This window comes from Pongo pygmaeus, chromosome 1, assembly GCF_028885625.2.
Source record: "Pongo pygmaeus isolate AG05252 chromosome 1, NHGRI_mPonPyg2-v2.0_pri, whole genome shotgun sequence".
NCBI classification, from domain to species: Eukaryota; Metazoa; Chordata; class Mammalia; order Primates; family Hominidae; genus Pongo; species Pongo pygmaeus.
Window position 1 is genome coordinate 145,823,615 of NC_072373.2, and position 14,943 is coordinate 145,838,557.

Here is a 14,943-nt window from a genome sequence, read left to right on the forward strand (position 1 = left end):
AAAAGAGAGGAAGAGAGTGAGAGAAGGAGGGAGGGAGGGAAGGAAGGAAGGAAGGAAAAGAAGAACCATAGCATACTCTAACTTATCTTATCATACGTATCTGGAAAATGGTTTACAACATCAGATCCTGGCTAGAAAGGTCACTTTTCAGGTTTGAATTATTGGCTCAGTTTGTTTCTTTCTTTTCATTTTCTGACAGACTGTTAAGAGATATTTAAAAATTAGCCACTTACAATGTCTTGGGAGTTAATAGTTTCCCTGGCTTTTAGGATACAACATCTTACCATCATGATCACTGCCGCGCCCCCTCCCACCCCTTTCTACATTGCTGTTTTTTTGGGAAGAAGAGCATTCCAGGAACCATCACACACATCACTGCATTCAGGTAGGGTGAGGGCAGTGAGGCTGTGGGGACTGGGAAGAGTGGACAGAACAGACAAGACTGGGCCTGATGGAGAGATCACCCAGAAACTACCTAGCAAGCTAAATAAAATCCCCTCATTGTTTTCAAAGAAGATACATCTGAGGCTTGATAATTATTTATGCTCTATACTACAAGAGGACAGGCTTAGGAGTAAATAAACAAATGCTGAAGTCAGTGATCATGCACATAGTTACTTCAATCGGTTTCCCATTCCTTTTTTTCATGAGAAGCCAGACCAGGCTTCCAGGCAAACAATCAAGTACCCTGTGAGGTTTTTTATTCATTTCTAGATGTGACTGCTTCCCAAGGAGATGGAGAGCTGACTGATCTGTAGATTGCTGTACATGTATGCATGGTTGGACTTTTTTTTAATGAGCTAAGTAATAGTAGCTGTTGTTTTATTATTGTTATATGAAAAGTTCTCTTTTCTACAATGTTTTATACAAGTTCTTTTAATTCTACAATCAAGTCAGAGTTTTGAAACTCTAGCAATACCATAATAATTTCTAAGTCTACCTTAATATTTTACTTCTGTCATTCACTTTCTAATCCTCTAATTCACATGAGCAAAAATGGTAATTTCTTTAACATAATACATAGCTTAACAGGTATACAGTTAGGTTTCAGAGAGGGCTATTTCAAAAGTAATTATTTTAGTTAGTTCAAAACCTTACAACATTCATTACCAAGAAAACAAAGCATCGCATTACTAATTATGACAGGAATGTTAGTTCCAAAATTTTTTTAATTCCTTTGCTTCAAAATGAAACAACACACTGAACACAAAGGCAGAGGAATATGGTGAAGACACATGTGCAAGAAAAGAAGTGGCATTAATAAGAAATGGCTTGCTTTGAAAGTCCTTGCTAAACTTCATCACTGGAACTTTCTACTGCAGTAGGTCTTCTCCACTGAGGTGCTTGGGGGCATGGTGGTGGCAGGGAAATAAACTGCTTCCTGTTGAAAAGGAACTTACTACATGCATCTGTCATGTGGGAACATCGGTTCCTTCTCCCATCCCAGGATAAAATGAAAAAGGGGGAAAAAGACATTTTTCTTCTGAAAAAGGGAGTGAGAAAGACTAAGCAAATGGGAAAAAAAATGAATTCTCATGATTTGAACAGATATGCACATACATCTTAAATACATGGATTTTAAAAAATTTAGTCAAAATTCTAACATGAATCTAACATGGCCAAACACAGATCAATGATAAGAGTGTGTCATGTACCAAAGTTTGTAATTCATCCCAAATCTGTGCTTCTGAAATCCACAAAAAAGAGAATACTATGATCCCATTTGTTCAATAAAAGCTTATTTGTATGTGTGTTTTGAATATATGTATACATTTTTGTGTATGCTCCCATATATATGTACATTCTTTAGTGCATGTGAATATATGTATATATTCTTGTGTTATTATGTATACATGTGGATACATAGAGTATGTGTACAAAAACTGTCAAAAGGGATATATCAACTATTCAGATGGCTCCATCTTAGTTATTTAGGTAGCTATTTTTAATAATGAAATAATACTCATGAACCTACTAGGCAAAATAAAATCTGGAATCTTAATAATAATCATGTCTATCTATATGATTGAGTTCCCCATTCATGCTCTCCCCACCTGAGTTAATCATCACCCTCAATCTCATGTTCATATAACCTTTCCCCTGATGCAAGAATTTATTTTGGGTATATACCTGTGCTTTTCAATATGGTAGCAGCTAGTACCATGTGGCTACTGAGCATTTAAAGTTTGATTGAGGAACTAAGTTTTAAATTTAATTTAGTTTAAACGTAAAAACTTGAAGTGGTACAAAATATGTTTATGTTAAACACAATTCCATTGTTTTGTTTTGCCTACATTTTACTCAAACTGTTCCATCCTATAGGGTACTATTGTTGAAGTTCTCATGGCAGGTTCATGTGTCCTCTCTGGTAGTACATCCCCCGTTTGATTGGTGTCAGAGATTGATTCAGTTCAAATTAATTTTTTCCTATTCACCCAGGTAACTCTGTAATGTGTTTGCTGAATGCTTATGGACAGCAGGAGTTATGAGGATCCCTTTGTATATTGTAATTGGAAATTAAATTGACATTTTTGTCATTATATAATTAAATATTTTTAGTTAAAAATAAGCATAGAAAAATTTTAAAATCTAAAAAGAAAGCAGAATTGAGAGGAGATGCAGAAACTAGTAACACACAATAAAGAAAAAGGGACCAAAAGAAGGTATGTTGGAAATTTCATGATGAATAGCAATTGCAACTTGTTAGAACATAGCGAGAGAAAAAAATGCTGTTTGTTGTGTAAAAAAAGGTAAAGATAATATGATTTAAAACAGAATCTGAGCTTATAACTTTGTTTAGCTATAAATGGCTTGGATCTTTACATAGATAAACAATTTTTCAATGGACATATGGTTATTTCAGTTATAGAAGTTTGGCTAGAATATTATCAGAAAAGACTAACGAGATACGTCACAAAAAGTAAAAGATTTTCCTATCAAGCCACGAAACAATTGCCTGAAGAATACAAGGTCTTTCTAACAAAACCTAAGACTAACTAATTCAAAATGTAAAAAGCCATTAAAACTTTAGTTTTAGATGAAAGTACAACATAAAGACACTGCCTAATTAATGCTTGGGGTATGTTGTATCTCAAAAGACTTCCTAATTTATAAAGAAATGTCTATTTACAATTTGAAAAACTGAATTCATGGTTTAGATATTTTTGAATCTTTTATCTCTGTCAAAGAATTTTAGCTAGATATACAAAAATTAAATTCTATCCAGATGGATGGTGCTTCAGCAATGCTAGTTTTTAAAAAGATCTGAATTTTAAGAATTGGAATGTATTGTAATTTTAAAACAAAAAGACCAGTGTTTTCTTACTGCTTCATTCCACTGTATGGTATCTATTTTCCGTTTTCTGAAGCAGACTCTTGAAAAGTGTTACAGATACTACTGTTGAATTGTTCAGCATTTATTTGCAAATGCTATGGATCAATCCCAGTTAATGGAACTGTTAAAAGAAATAGAAGACAATGAATGTAATAATCTGTGTTCTTTGCCAATGCTTGTTGATTAAGTAATGGAAAAGATTTACAAAGATTTGCTGTACTGTTCAATTCAAGATTTTACTGAAACAGAAGGAATGCTTGTCAAATATTAATTTTTTTCTTTTTCTTTTCTTTCTTTTTTTTTTTTTTTTTACACAGTCTCACTCTGTTGCCCAGGCTGGAGTGCAGTGGCACGATCTCAGCTCAACGTAACCTCTGCCTCCTGGGTTCAAGCGATTCTCCTGCCTCAGCCTCCCAAGTAGCTGGGATTGCAGGTGCCCACCACCATGCCTGGCTAATTTTTGTATTTTTAGTAGAGATGGGATTTCACTATATTGGCCAGGCTGGTCTCGAACTCCGGACCTCAAGTGATCTGCCTGCCTCAGCCTCCCAAAGTGCTGGGATTACAGGCATGGGCCACTGTGCCTGGCCAAATATTCAAAAATTAAAGACAAAAACGACTGCATAACTTTGATATCACACTGCATATGAAACAGCTAAATTTGAAGTTCCAAGGAAATGAAAAGCTGACTTGTGACCTAGCTAAAGAGGAACAAAATTTTAGGCTAAAATTGCAACTTTTCAGAGTGCAATATAATATACAATAATAATTTCATACATTTTCTAACATGAATAAACTTCAAGAAAATTGGCAGATTTATTGAAATTGATAAGCTTATTGTTGCTTATCAATTTATGCAAAACCCCTTTGAATTCAATGTTGGTAATATTGACATGTGTTAGTAAATTGATTTAACTTGAACAGACATAGTTTTGAAATCAATATGCTTTTGCTTCCAAGTCAAATCAAGACAAATCAGTTGTCAATGTGGATGTAAATATTATAAGAAAATAATTTCTTACATAATTCAGTTATTGGAAAACTTTTAAATATGTTTGGAATTATTTGGGTATGTGATCCTACCTTTTGAACTGCAGATTTTAGGAAACACAAATGCAGATTAAATATGCCCAATGAAAATTTTATGTCCAAAATGAGAGATCCTGTAAGTCAAGCTTGTCCAACCTGTGGCCCACGGGTTCCATGCAGCCCAGGATGGCTTTGACTGTGGCCCAACACAAATTCGCGAAGTTTCTTAAAACATTATGAGATTTTTTTTTTTTCCTCATCAGCTATTGTTAGTGGTAGTGTATTTCATCTGTGGCCAAAGACAATTCTTCCAATGTGGCCCAGAGAAGCCGAAAGTTTGAACCCCCCTACTGTAAGTATAAAGTACACAACAGATTTAGGAAATTTAGTACAAAAATGTAAAATATTTCATTGATGATGTCATGTTGATTGCATGTTAAAGTGATATAATGAGTTAAATAAAATATATTATTAAAATTTATTTTACCTATTTAAATATGACCACTAGAAAACTGAAAATTACATATGCGGCTCAGATTTTCTTTCTGTTGGACAGCACTGACTGATACATATATCCAGAAATTGAATTGTTAATTTATAAAATATTCGATTGTTTAACACTAGAAAAAATACCAAACCCTTCTGCAAAGCTGCCCTATCAGTTAATATTCCTACTAGCATTGTATCCTATCCATATCTTCGCTAATGATTAGAATTGCCGCATTTTAAAATTTTTGCCAAGTGAATGGGTACGTCATTATAATCTTAATTTGCATTTTCTTGGTCACTAATGGTACTAAACATCTCTTCATATGTTAATTGGCCATATATATTTCCTCTTCTGTGAAATGTTTGCTCATGTTTTGGCCATTTTTCTTTGGTATTTTTCTGTTTGTGCTTTTCTTATTTATTGGTTATTGCTATTGAAGACCATGAATATAAAATTAAATATAAGATTCACTTACTCTTCCATTTCAGAATGTGTTCAAGTAGAATCTAGGCCTTGGTGATTGTCATGCCACAATCATATTGACTCATAATATACAGAATAACAGAGATCTGAACAAGGGTCCACACTAGAGATCTAAGAATTTTGTGGGTCAAGGCTGGGAGACTTTAGAAGGAATAAATGAATTTGAGGAGAGGAGTCCAGCATGTTTGTTTAAAATTCTCAAGGTAGCATTTATCACAGTCATTTAGGCAACAAGTTTGAAATGAGAAGACCTGAAAAATGCATCTCAATTATCCTTTTCCTTCTCTTGCAGCAATGACACAAGAACCAGGATCCAGCCTTGGAATAAGCCTGCCTCAAGACTCCCTAAAATCAGACTCATTCCAGTTTATGGGACTGAGTGAGGATAGTTATAAAACAAAAACTGTATGAAGAAAAAAGAGTTTTCTTGGAGTCAGAAGAGCCGGGTTCAAACTTCAGGTATGCCACTTTCTCATGTCATTTTTAAGTATTCACTTCTCTGAGCTTCTGTTTACTTACTTGAAAAAAAGTTTGCAATATATATAGTTTATCACTGCTGTATCACTCTGCAATTTATAACTGTTTCCTTTTGATTCCTCACATCAACTTTATATTTTATATTCAAGAGAACTGAGGCAGAGAGAAATTAAGAGATTTATTTATTGAATATTATTCTACTATTTAAGAAACAAAAGCAAGGTCAAACCCAAGTGTTCTAAACTTGAGACTTGCCATTGCAATGTCATGCTTAATTCCCCCTGGTCTCCAAATTTGGGTTAGGAGTTGCTTCTTTTCTAAAGGAAGAAAAATTTTCTTTCTCAACTAATAAACTGGCTTTTTTTTTTAATTAAAAAATTTTCAGATTTACAGAAAAGTTGCAAGAATAGCACAAAAATCCCGTATGCTTTTTGCCCAGATTCTCCAAAACGTTAATATTTTACCTCTCTTCTTCTCTGCCCTTCTCTTCTATGATATATAAAGAAAGAAAGCAGAAGCTTCAAATTGGAATATTTAAAATTCCATGATCTTTAAAGAGTTTTAAGAAGAAATAACCAGTACAAATACGTAAACTTCTTTCTGATGCCCAGAAGCAACCCTGTCACACATTACTCAGGTAAGAGTTAGCCTGTGGTTCTCAACTGAGGAAAATTTTTCCCCTCAGGGAACATTTGGCAATGTCTGGAGACATTTTTGATTGTCAAGGCTGGAGAGGGGTAATGCTGGCATATCACTGGTAGAAGCTGGGGATGCTGAGAAACATCCTACAATGTATAGGGCAGCTCTCTCCACAACATAGCCTTAAGACTATGTGTTATCCCTTTCTGGAGTCTGCATTGTAATCTAACTCTGCCCTGTCCAGTGCTAGCCACTAGGAACCTGTGGCTATATAAATTAAATGGAACTTCTACTTCCAGTCAAGATGGAGTAATGGGGGCCATATTTACTCTTCTAACTAAAACAATAATTAAAAAAAAAACAGATGAAATATATGAGGCAGTGGTACACAAGACATTGGTCATTGGAACAGTAATCCTTGAGAGATGGGTAAGCCATTCCACTCACTGCCTGAAGAAGGCTTTTAGGCTGTGCAAAGGTCAGTCCTGATCAGGAGAGAGCTACAAAAAAAGAGAACTCTGGGGGTCTGCAGAGGGTTCCCTTCAAGTGTTTGGCAGAGTCCTGATCAACACCTGCATATGAGGAAACTACCTGAGGCAGGGGAACAAACCTTGAAGGTTTAGAGGGAATGAGTCGTGGAGATGATGCAGGGATGGATATAGTGCATTTTTCACCTGCCAGAGATGAAAATCTCAATTCAGGAGCATAAAAAAGGGTCTTAAAATATAAAAAAGGGTCTTATCACAGTAAAAGGGGAAAAATACCCTCAGTCTAAATGCGGCTCTGTTCCTAATAAAACTTAAAGGCAAGACTTAAAAGGATCAAACTATTTCTAGTACTTAATAGCATCCCAGGACAAAGATCAAGCATATTTACAGAAATACAAAAAGAGCCAGCACCCAACAAGGTAAAATTCACAATGTCTGGCATTCAATCAAAAATTACCAGGCATCCAAAAATGCAGAAAAATATGACCACCCAAGAAAATTCAGTTAATTGAAACTGACTGAGAAACAATACAAATAATATGGGACAAGGAGATTTGAGAGAGTTATTAAGGCCATATTCTATATGTTCAAGAAGCTAGAGGAAGGATTGGATATGTTAAGTTGTGCCATGGAAGATATTCTTAAAAAGATCCACATCGAACTGCTAGAGATGAAAGCTACATTGTCTGAAATGAAAAATGCATTGGTGGAATTGACAGCAGATTCAACATTTTAGAAGAAAAGATTAGTGAACATGAATGCAAAGCAATAGAAGCTATCAAAAATGAAACACAGAGAAAATGACTTTAAAAATGAACCAATAATCAATGAATTATGGGACAATATCAAGTGGTCAAATCCACATAAAATTGGAGTCCCCAAAGACAAAGGGAGAGAGACCAAAAGTATTTGAAAACAAATGGTTGACAATTTTCCAAACTTGATGAAAACTAGGCCCAAGCATAGATCTTAGAAACCAAACAAACACAAAGCACAAGAAACATGAAGGAAACCACACCAAGTCTCATAACCAAATTGCTTAAGACACCAATGATAAAGAGAATATCTTAAAAGTATACAGAAAAAAAGACACATATATACAGAAGAGCATAGATATGAAAAAGATGAGGAACAAAAGGATGCCTGTTTTCACTTTTTTCTTTACTTTTTCTTATTTTATTTTATTATTATTATTATTATTTTGAGACGGAGTCTCACTCTGTCACCCAGGCTGGAGTGCAGTGGCACAATCTTGGCTCATTTCAACCTCTGCTTCCCCAGTTCAAGGGATTCTCCTGCCTCAGCCTCCTGAGTAGCTGGGATTACAGGCATGTACCATCACACCCAGCTAATTTTTTTTCTCTCTCTTTTTTTTTTTTTTTTTTTTTTTTGGTATTTTTAGTAGAGATGGGGTTTCACATGTTGGCCAGACTAGTCTCGAACTCCTGATCTCAAGTGATCTGCCCACTTTGGCCTCCCAAAGTACTGGGATTACAGGTGTGAGCCACCATAGCCAGCTCACCACTTTTTTCAACTTTTCACTGAAGGTTCTACTCAGTGTAATAAAGAAGGAGAAAAAAATACAAGGCATTCAGATTGGGAATGAAGAAGTAAAACTGTCTTTATTCACAAGACATAATTGTCTATGTTACAAAATGTGGTGTAATCTACTAAAAAGCTACTAGAAGTAATAAGTGAGTTTAGCAAGGTTGTGGCATATAACATCAATATAAAAAATCAATTGTATTTGTATATGCTAAGATAATTGAAAATTCAAATTAAAAAAGCAATACCACTTAAAATAGCATCAAAAACATGAAATATTAGGGATGCAACTGGCAAAAAGGTGCAAGATCTTCACAGTGAAAACTACACAACATTGCTGAGAGAAATTAAAGAAGACCTAAGCGAATGGAGAAAAATACTATGTTCATTTGTTGGAAGACACAATATTGTTAAAATACCAACTCTCTTCAAATTGATATATAATTCAATGCAATGCCAATCAAAATGTCAACAGATTTTCAAAAACAATTTGGTGGAAGCTGACAAGCTAATTCTAAAATTCATATGGAAATGTACAGAGGCAAAACAACCTTGAAAAAAACAAAGTTGGATTGCTAACACTACCTGATTTCAAGTTATATTTATCAAAACAGTGTCGTATTGACATAAATATATGCAAAAAGATCAATGGAATAGAATAGAGAGTCCAGAAATAAGCCTGCACATATATGATCAATTATTTGTCAGCAAAGTTGCAGAAGTGTTTGAACAGAGGTGGAAAGATTGGATATCCATAGCACCACTACCACCACCACACAAAGCACTTCAACCCTTCAAACCTTATCTCACACCACAAACAAAAATTAACTCAAAAACCATAGTCCTAAACCCTGAAACCTAAAATTGTGAAACTTCTAAAAGAAAACATAGGAGAAAATAATTGTAACCTTGCATTAGGCCAAGATTTCTTAAATATGACACCAAAAGCACTATCCATAAAAGAAAAAAATTGATAAACTAGACTTCATTAAAATTTAAAAACTTTGATACTTTGAAAGATGCTATGGAGAGAATGAAATGATAGGTCACACATTTAAAGAAAATATTTTCAAATAATATATATGATAAAGGACATATTCATAATATATAAAAACTCTCTATACAATAAATATGAAAAAACTAACCCAATACAAATATGGGCAAAAGATTTGAACAATACTTCATCTAGGAAGATACATGAATGGCAAATAAACACAGGAAAAGATGCTCAACATCATTAGTCATTAGGGAAACAAAAATGAAAACATAAAACACCTGATATAATGTCTAATATGAAAGTGATTGATCACACTAAGCTCATGAGCATGTGGAACAACTGGAACATGCCACACACTGCTAGTGAAAATGAAAATGGGACAACCAGTTTAGAAAACTGTTTGGCAGTTTCTTAAAAAGTTAAACAGACACCCACTATAGAGCCCAACCAATTCCATTCCTAAGTAATTATGAAAGAGAAATGAAAGCGTATGTCCACACAGAGACCTGCACACAAATGATCAAAGCAGTTTTATTTATAATCCCTAAGAAACAGAAACAATTCAAATGTCTATCATCATTTGGATGGTAGTAAACCAACTGTTGTAGATCCAAACAACGAAATATTACTCAGTAATTAAAAAGTAATGATATATTGATATACACAATAACATGGATAAATCCCAAATTAATTATGCTGAGTGACAGAAACTATATGTGTGTGTGGGGGGGGGGGGGCGGATGTATACACATTCATTTATATAAAATTCTAGAAGAAGCAAACTAATTTATAATGACAGCATAACAGTGGTTGCTAGGGGATATGGGCACAGAAAAGGACAGGAGGGAGAAAGATTACAAAAGGTCGTAAGGAAATTTTGGAAGTGATGGAAATATTCATTATGTTAATTGTGGCAGTAGTTTCAAGAGGGGATAAAAATATCAAAACTTACTTTACACACATGCAATTTATTATGCAAGTATTATACTTCAGTAAAGCTGCTAATTTTAAAACTAATTACAATTAAGTAAAATTAAAAGTTCGGTTTCTTACTTAAACTAGTCACATTTCATATTCTTAGTAGCCACATGTGGCTAGTGGCTACCATTTTAGACAGCACAAATACAGAACATTTCCATCATTGTTGAAAGTACTGTTGGATAACACTGATCTAACTCACACATAAAACAGCATCTGTTTCTTTCATTTCTCCTCCACCTACCTACCCCAAACCTTAGGGATGGTAATCAGCATGGCAGTATGGCACTGATATATAAATTACCCAAGAACTTTAAAAAACAGATTTTATTAAGTTAGTTTTAATGTAACTTTGCTGTGAAGCAAAATATACCTTCTATTCATAAACATATAGCACACTGTTTCCTCATTTAGATATCACAGCTTCTATGGATTATATTTAATTAGTTTCCTCCAAAGCTCAAGTTGACGGCAATTTTAAACTAAATGATATGGAAAGAAACGAAACAGATAACTCCCTCTTGGAACTCATTTTCTCCTTGTAATCAAAGTACTTATTGCTTTGCTATAACTCCTAAGTGAGAATATACATTTTTTCATACACTCATAAATATCAAAATATTATGTTACATATGCAATTGAATTTTCCCATTTAAAAGAATCAAGCACATAACTCTTACATGACACATATAAACACAAGTTTCAAATGTGAGAACAGACATTAAAATAAACACCATGTATGCACTGAAATGTTTCACATTCATTAAACAGTTCATAAAATTAGGACGGAGGAGTTGTTAAACTATATTCTTACTGAAGCTTTTTCCCTTCCTGCACTATAGCTCTTAGTTTTCAGAGTTAGAGGTGATTGTATTTCAAAAAAAAAAAAAAAAATTCGAACTCTATTTTCTGCCCCCATTCTATGTTGTCTATGGAAGAGTCTCTGCTTGGAGTTTTTGTTTCAACATACAGAATGCAGGGCTGAAACCCTCAACCATCCTTGTTCCAAAGCCTGATACACAAACCTTTCATATATATTTTGATGTCTGAGTCATCTCTGTCTTAGAAATGGAATACAGAAAAAGGTAACTGGGGTAGGGGGGAGAAGGGAGGCTGCTGGCCAGTGTAGACAAACCAAGGCAACCCCCAAACTGTGTATTGTAGTAGATAAGCAAGAAGTACGAAAATAGAAACCAAGTCCCTCTGTTGTTTGCAGAAGCAGAACTCAGAAGCCAGCTTCACTTACTTTTTTACACCGACAGAGCCATTTTCCTTGTTTTCCATGTCAACAGATAGCATGGGAAGGCTGCAGGGTTCCTTTACTTCAGCAACTAATCAATAAGGGAGAAAAGCTTGTGTTTAATTCTTAGAAAGTGAGAGAAGAATATATATATTCTGAATCGGAAACATAATGGTCCCTTTTACAGCTTCACACCAGTTCACGTATGTTTGTTTAAATCTCCAGTTCCCTCGGCGATTGGAGAGATGTGATTAAACCTAAAGAACTGGAGGAGACGGATTGGGGTGCTTTCATCTGTACTGGCACTCCCTGCCTTGACAATAAGCATTTGCAAATGAAATTGAATCCTCGTTGAAAACAAGTGCTGTGTGAACTGGCACAGCTTCTTCTGGGTGCCTAGCTCTCACTTAAGACACTGCAACTCATAAATGAGTCAAAGTAGAGAAAAACAATCCCCCTTTTCCTGCCCCCCTCCCATTATGGGCTGTGATTTGTTTTTTCTTATTGTGTTTGGTTTTTTTTTGTCCACTCCCCCTTGCTCCTAGATTTTTTCATTGCAATGCAGAAGGACACTTAAAGCTTTTGTCAGCAAGTATTCCCCTACCTCACATTCTCAATGAAAGCCTCAAAAACCCGTCTGTGAGATGGCCATGCTGTGGTAAAGCAGGAAGCTCACAAAAAATGCCAGATAGCCCTTAGCACAGAAAGGTGGTGCTGGGGTGTGTGTGTGTGTGTGTGTATGTGTGTGTGTGTGTAAGAAAGAGTAGGTAGCTCATTAGATTTATGAAAAATCATCAAAACATTTAAGGAGATATTGTAGCATCCATCACTCTGTCTTTTTGTTTAGTAGGATGAGGGCTGTGGAAAATTAAAAGCCTTCCACAATTAATATTCAATTAGCAAAATGAAAAAGCTACGAACAAAACTGCTTTAAGAAAAAAAAAAAAAAAAGGAAGAAACAGTCCTGAAACGTGTTTGCTCTTATTCAGCTGAAGCCATAAATTAAATACATTTCCACTCAAATCACTTTATACTTCGGCACTCCTTCTCTAGGGATTACTCTGACATGGCAAGTGCATCATTTAGTATATTCGCAAGATTTTATCACTGTTAGAGAAGTAGATGATTAACAAATAACATTGTAAGTGTGGGATAATTTTCACTCCTGAAACACACACATACACACAAACTTCCAGCTGCAAACCACTTAGATCACTGATAGAGAAATCCAACATTTAATATATATATATATATATAGATATTAGCATACATTCACACACCGTTAGAGAGTAGACAGGAAGATAGTGCTGCTGCTCCATGCTAACAGAATATGATTTCACTTCAGTTGGAAACTGTTACACATTCACCATTTTCTAAGCATCTCAGAAAACAAAACAAAACAAAACAAAACACTCACAATGATACTCTGCAACACCACACTACATTGTCTTATTATTATTACTATTATTTTCTTTTTTGTGGAAGAGTAAAAAGAAAACCTACCTATAAGCAACTAAAAAATATCATTTTTTATAGGCTTATCAAGAACAGCCAAAGAAACCCCAATGTTTTCTTTCACAAAGTAGGCTGGCAAAGGAATTCAATAAGGAGGTACAATTTGACACAGTGAAATAAAACCAGGCTGGCTCTCAGCCAACATGACGTTAGGAATCACACACAAGCTGCACCAACTGCCTTCTGGTTCATGGCTGACTTTTTAAAGCTACAGTGTGCCTGTTCACTTTTGCTAACTACCTTCAGCACAATTAGTGCAAGAAATGAGTCAGGAGTCCAAAACCTGCAGAATTCTCCCTGCACCTGTCTTGTACAAAGAAAAACAAGCTGTCTCAATAGCTTCTTATTTTCTCCCTCCCCTTCATTGTTGCTGCATGATAGGTCTTAGCTGTTGTTCTGAGCATGAATGTCATGTTTCAAACTATTTCTTTTTCTCCCCAGAGGGAAAAATAAGAGTGACAACCCAGTGCTTATGGGCTATAACCAGAAAACACTCGGAAGCTGCAGTCCCATGTTACTCTTTTTCTCCTAATAGAGATTCATGGACAAAGTTCCCAGGGCTGGCTTTTAAGTAATCTCTTTGTGAGAATAAGGAAAGCACTGCCCAGCAGCAAATCCTTTTACTTCATTATGCAGGAAGTAACATATTTCGGAAAGGATGCAAAATAGATGACCAGACCTCCTGAAAACGCCCACATTCTTTTATTTTGGCATTTATCCTGCCAAATGAAGCCAGCAAAAATTCAAACTGAAACAAACCAAACCTTATTCTACAAAACGAAAACAATTAGTTCTGGGAGGTTTAATTTTAACTGTTTATCCCAGTTGCACAAAAAGCATAATTCAAGAAATTTAACCAACACTTACAATCTATGAGTACCCGGTACTATATTAGTTACATATGAATAGAAAGACATTATGCCTACCCCAAAATTCATAGTCTCTCCCGCCATCATCCTAAATACCAAATCAGAAAACTGGGAGGTGGAGCAGACAGGCTGGGCAAGATCTTTTGTTTAAGTTACCCTGGTCATTCTCACAGTTCCCTTGCTTGGCTTAAACCACTTTTCCAGGAGAATAATCTCATCCCATAAATGTTGTGCACATACACAGAAAACATACATGGTTGCCTCTTCATTGAAATAAACATCAATCAACATTTGGACACCTTTAGGTCAAGATGGTCAACAAAACCACTCAAGACAGGGCACAGAACACAGGTTCCCCAGAAAGATCCTGGAAAAAGTTATCTGTTGCTGTAATATCCTGTAGAATTCAGGTAGAATCTGAGGAGAAAGCTGCCTGCCTCCCTTTTTTAAAATAATCTTTTAGGACATTAGGAGATTAACTTTGATCTAAATTTGGAACCTGAATTTCAAGGTCAAAAAATTTGTCCTTTACTTATTCCAGGAATTATATTAGAAATTTTCGACTTCCTTGAAGATCATTGCCAAGAAAGATTTCAAATATTTGCCATGGCTCCCTTGAAAAGGCAAACAATAATAATCTAGGAACCAATTAAATATTTTTGAGCACTATTTTTTGAGCATGGGTCAGGCATGTGGATCTTTCACCAGTGCTGATCTTAAAATGATGGACTCTTATGTAGATAAAGAGCTCTTTCACTAACAGATTCCTTAATGCTTTTGGACTTGATCTGAAATTCCTGAACTATTCTCCCAGTAAATCCAAATTGGAAGCGAGTTGGACTGGGAGTTCTGTGTCCTG

The 14,943-nt window shown here is 35.2% G+C and overlaps 1 protein-coding gene across 3 annotated transcripts in view; it reads right to left on the reverse strand.

Annotated features, from left to right (window-relative positions):
* Positions 1-14,943, reverse strand: part of SAMD13 (sterile alpha motif domain containing 13) — a 54,056-nt gene that overhangs the window by 37,513 nt on the left and 1,600 nt on the right. For all 3 annotated transcript variants that reach the window (XM_054478606.2, XM_054478596.2, XM_063653609.1), the window contains exon 2: positions 11,707-11,791. In XM_054478606.2, coding sequence (XP_054334581.1) covers positions 11,707-11,791 — 85 coding nt within the window. The remainder of the gene's footprint in view (positions 1-11,706; positions 11,792-14,943) is intronic.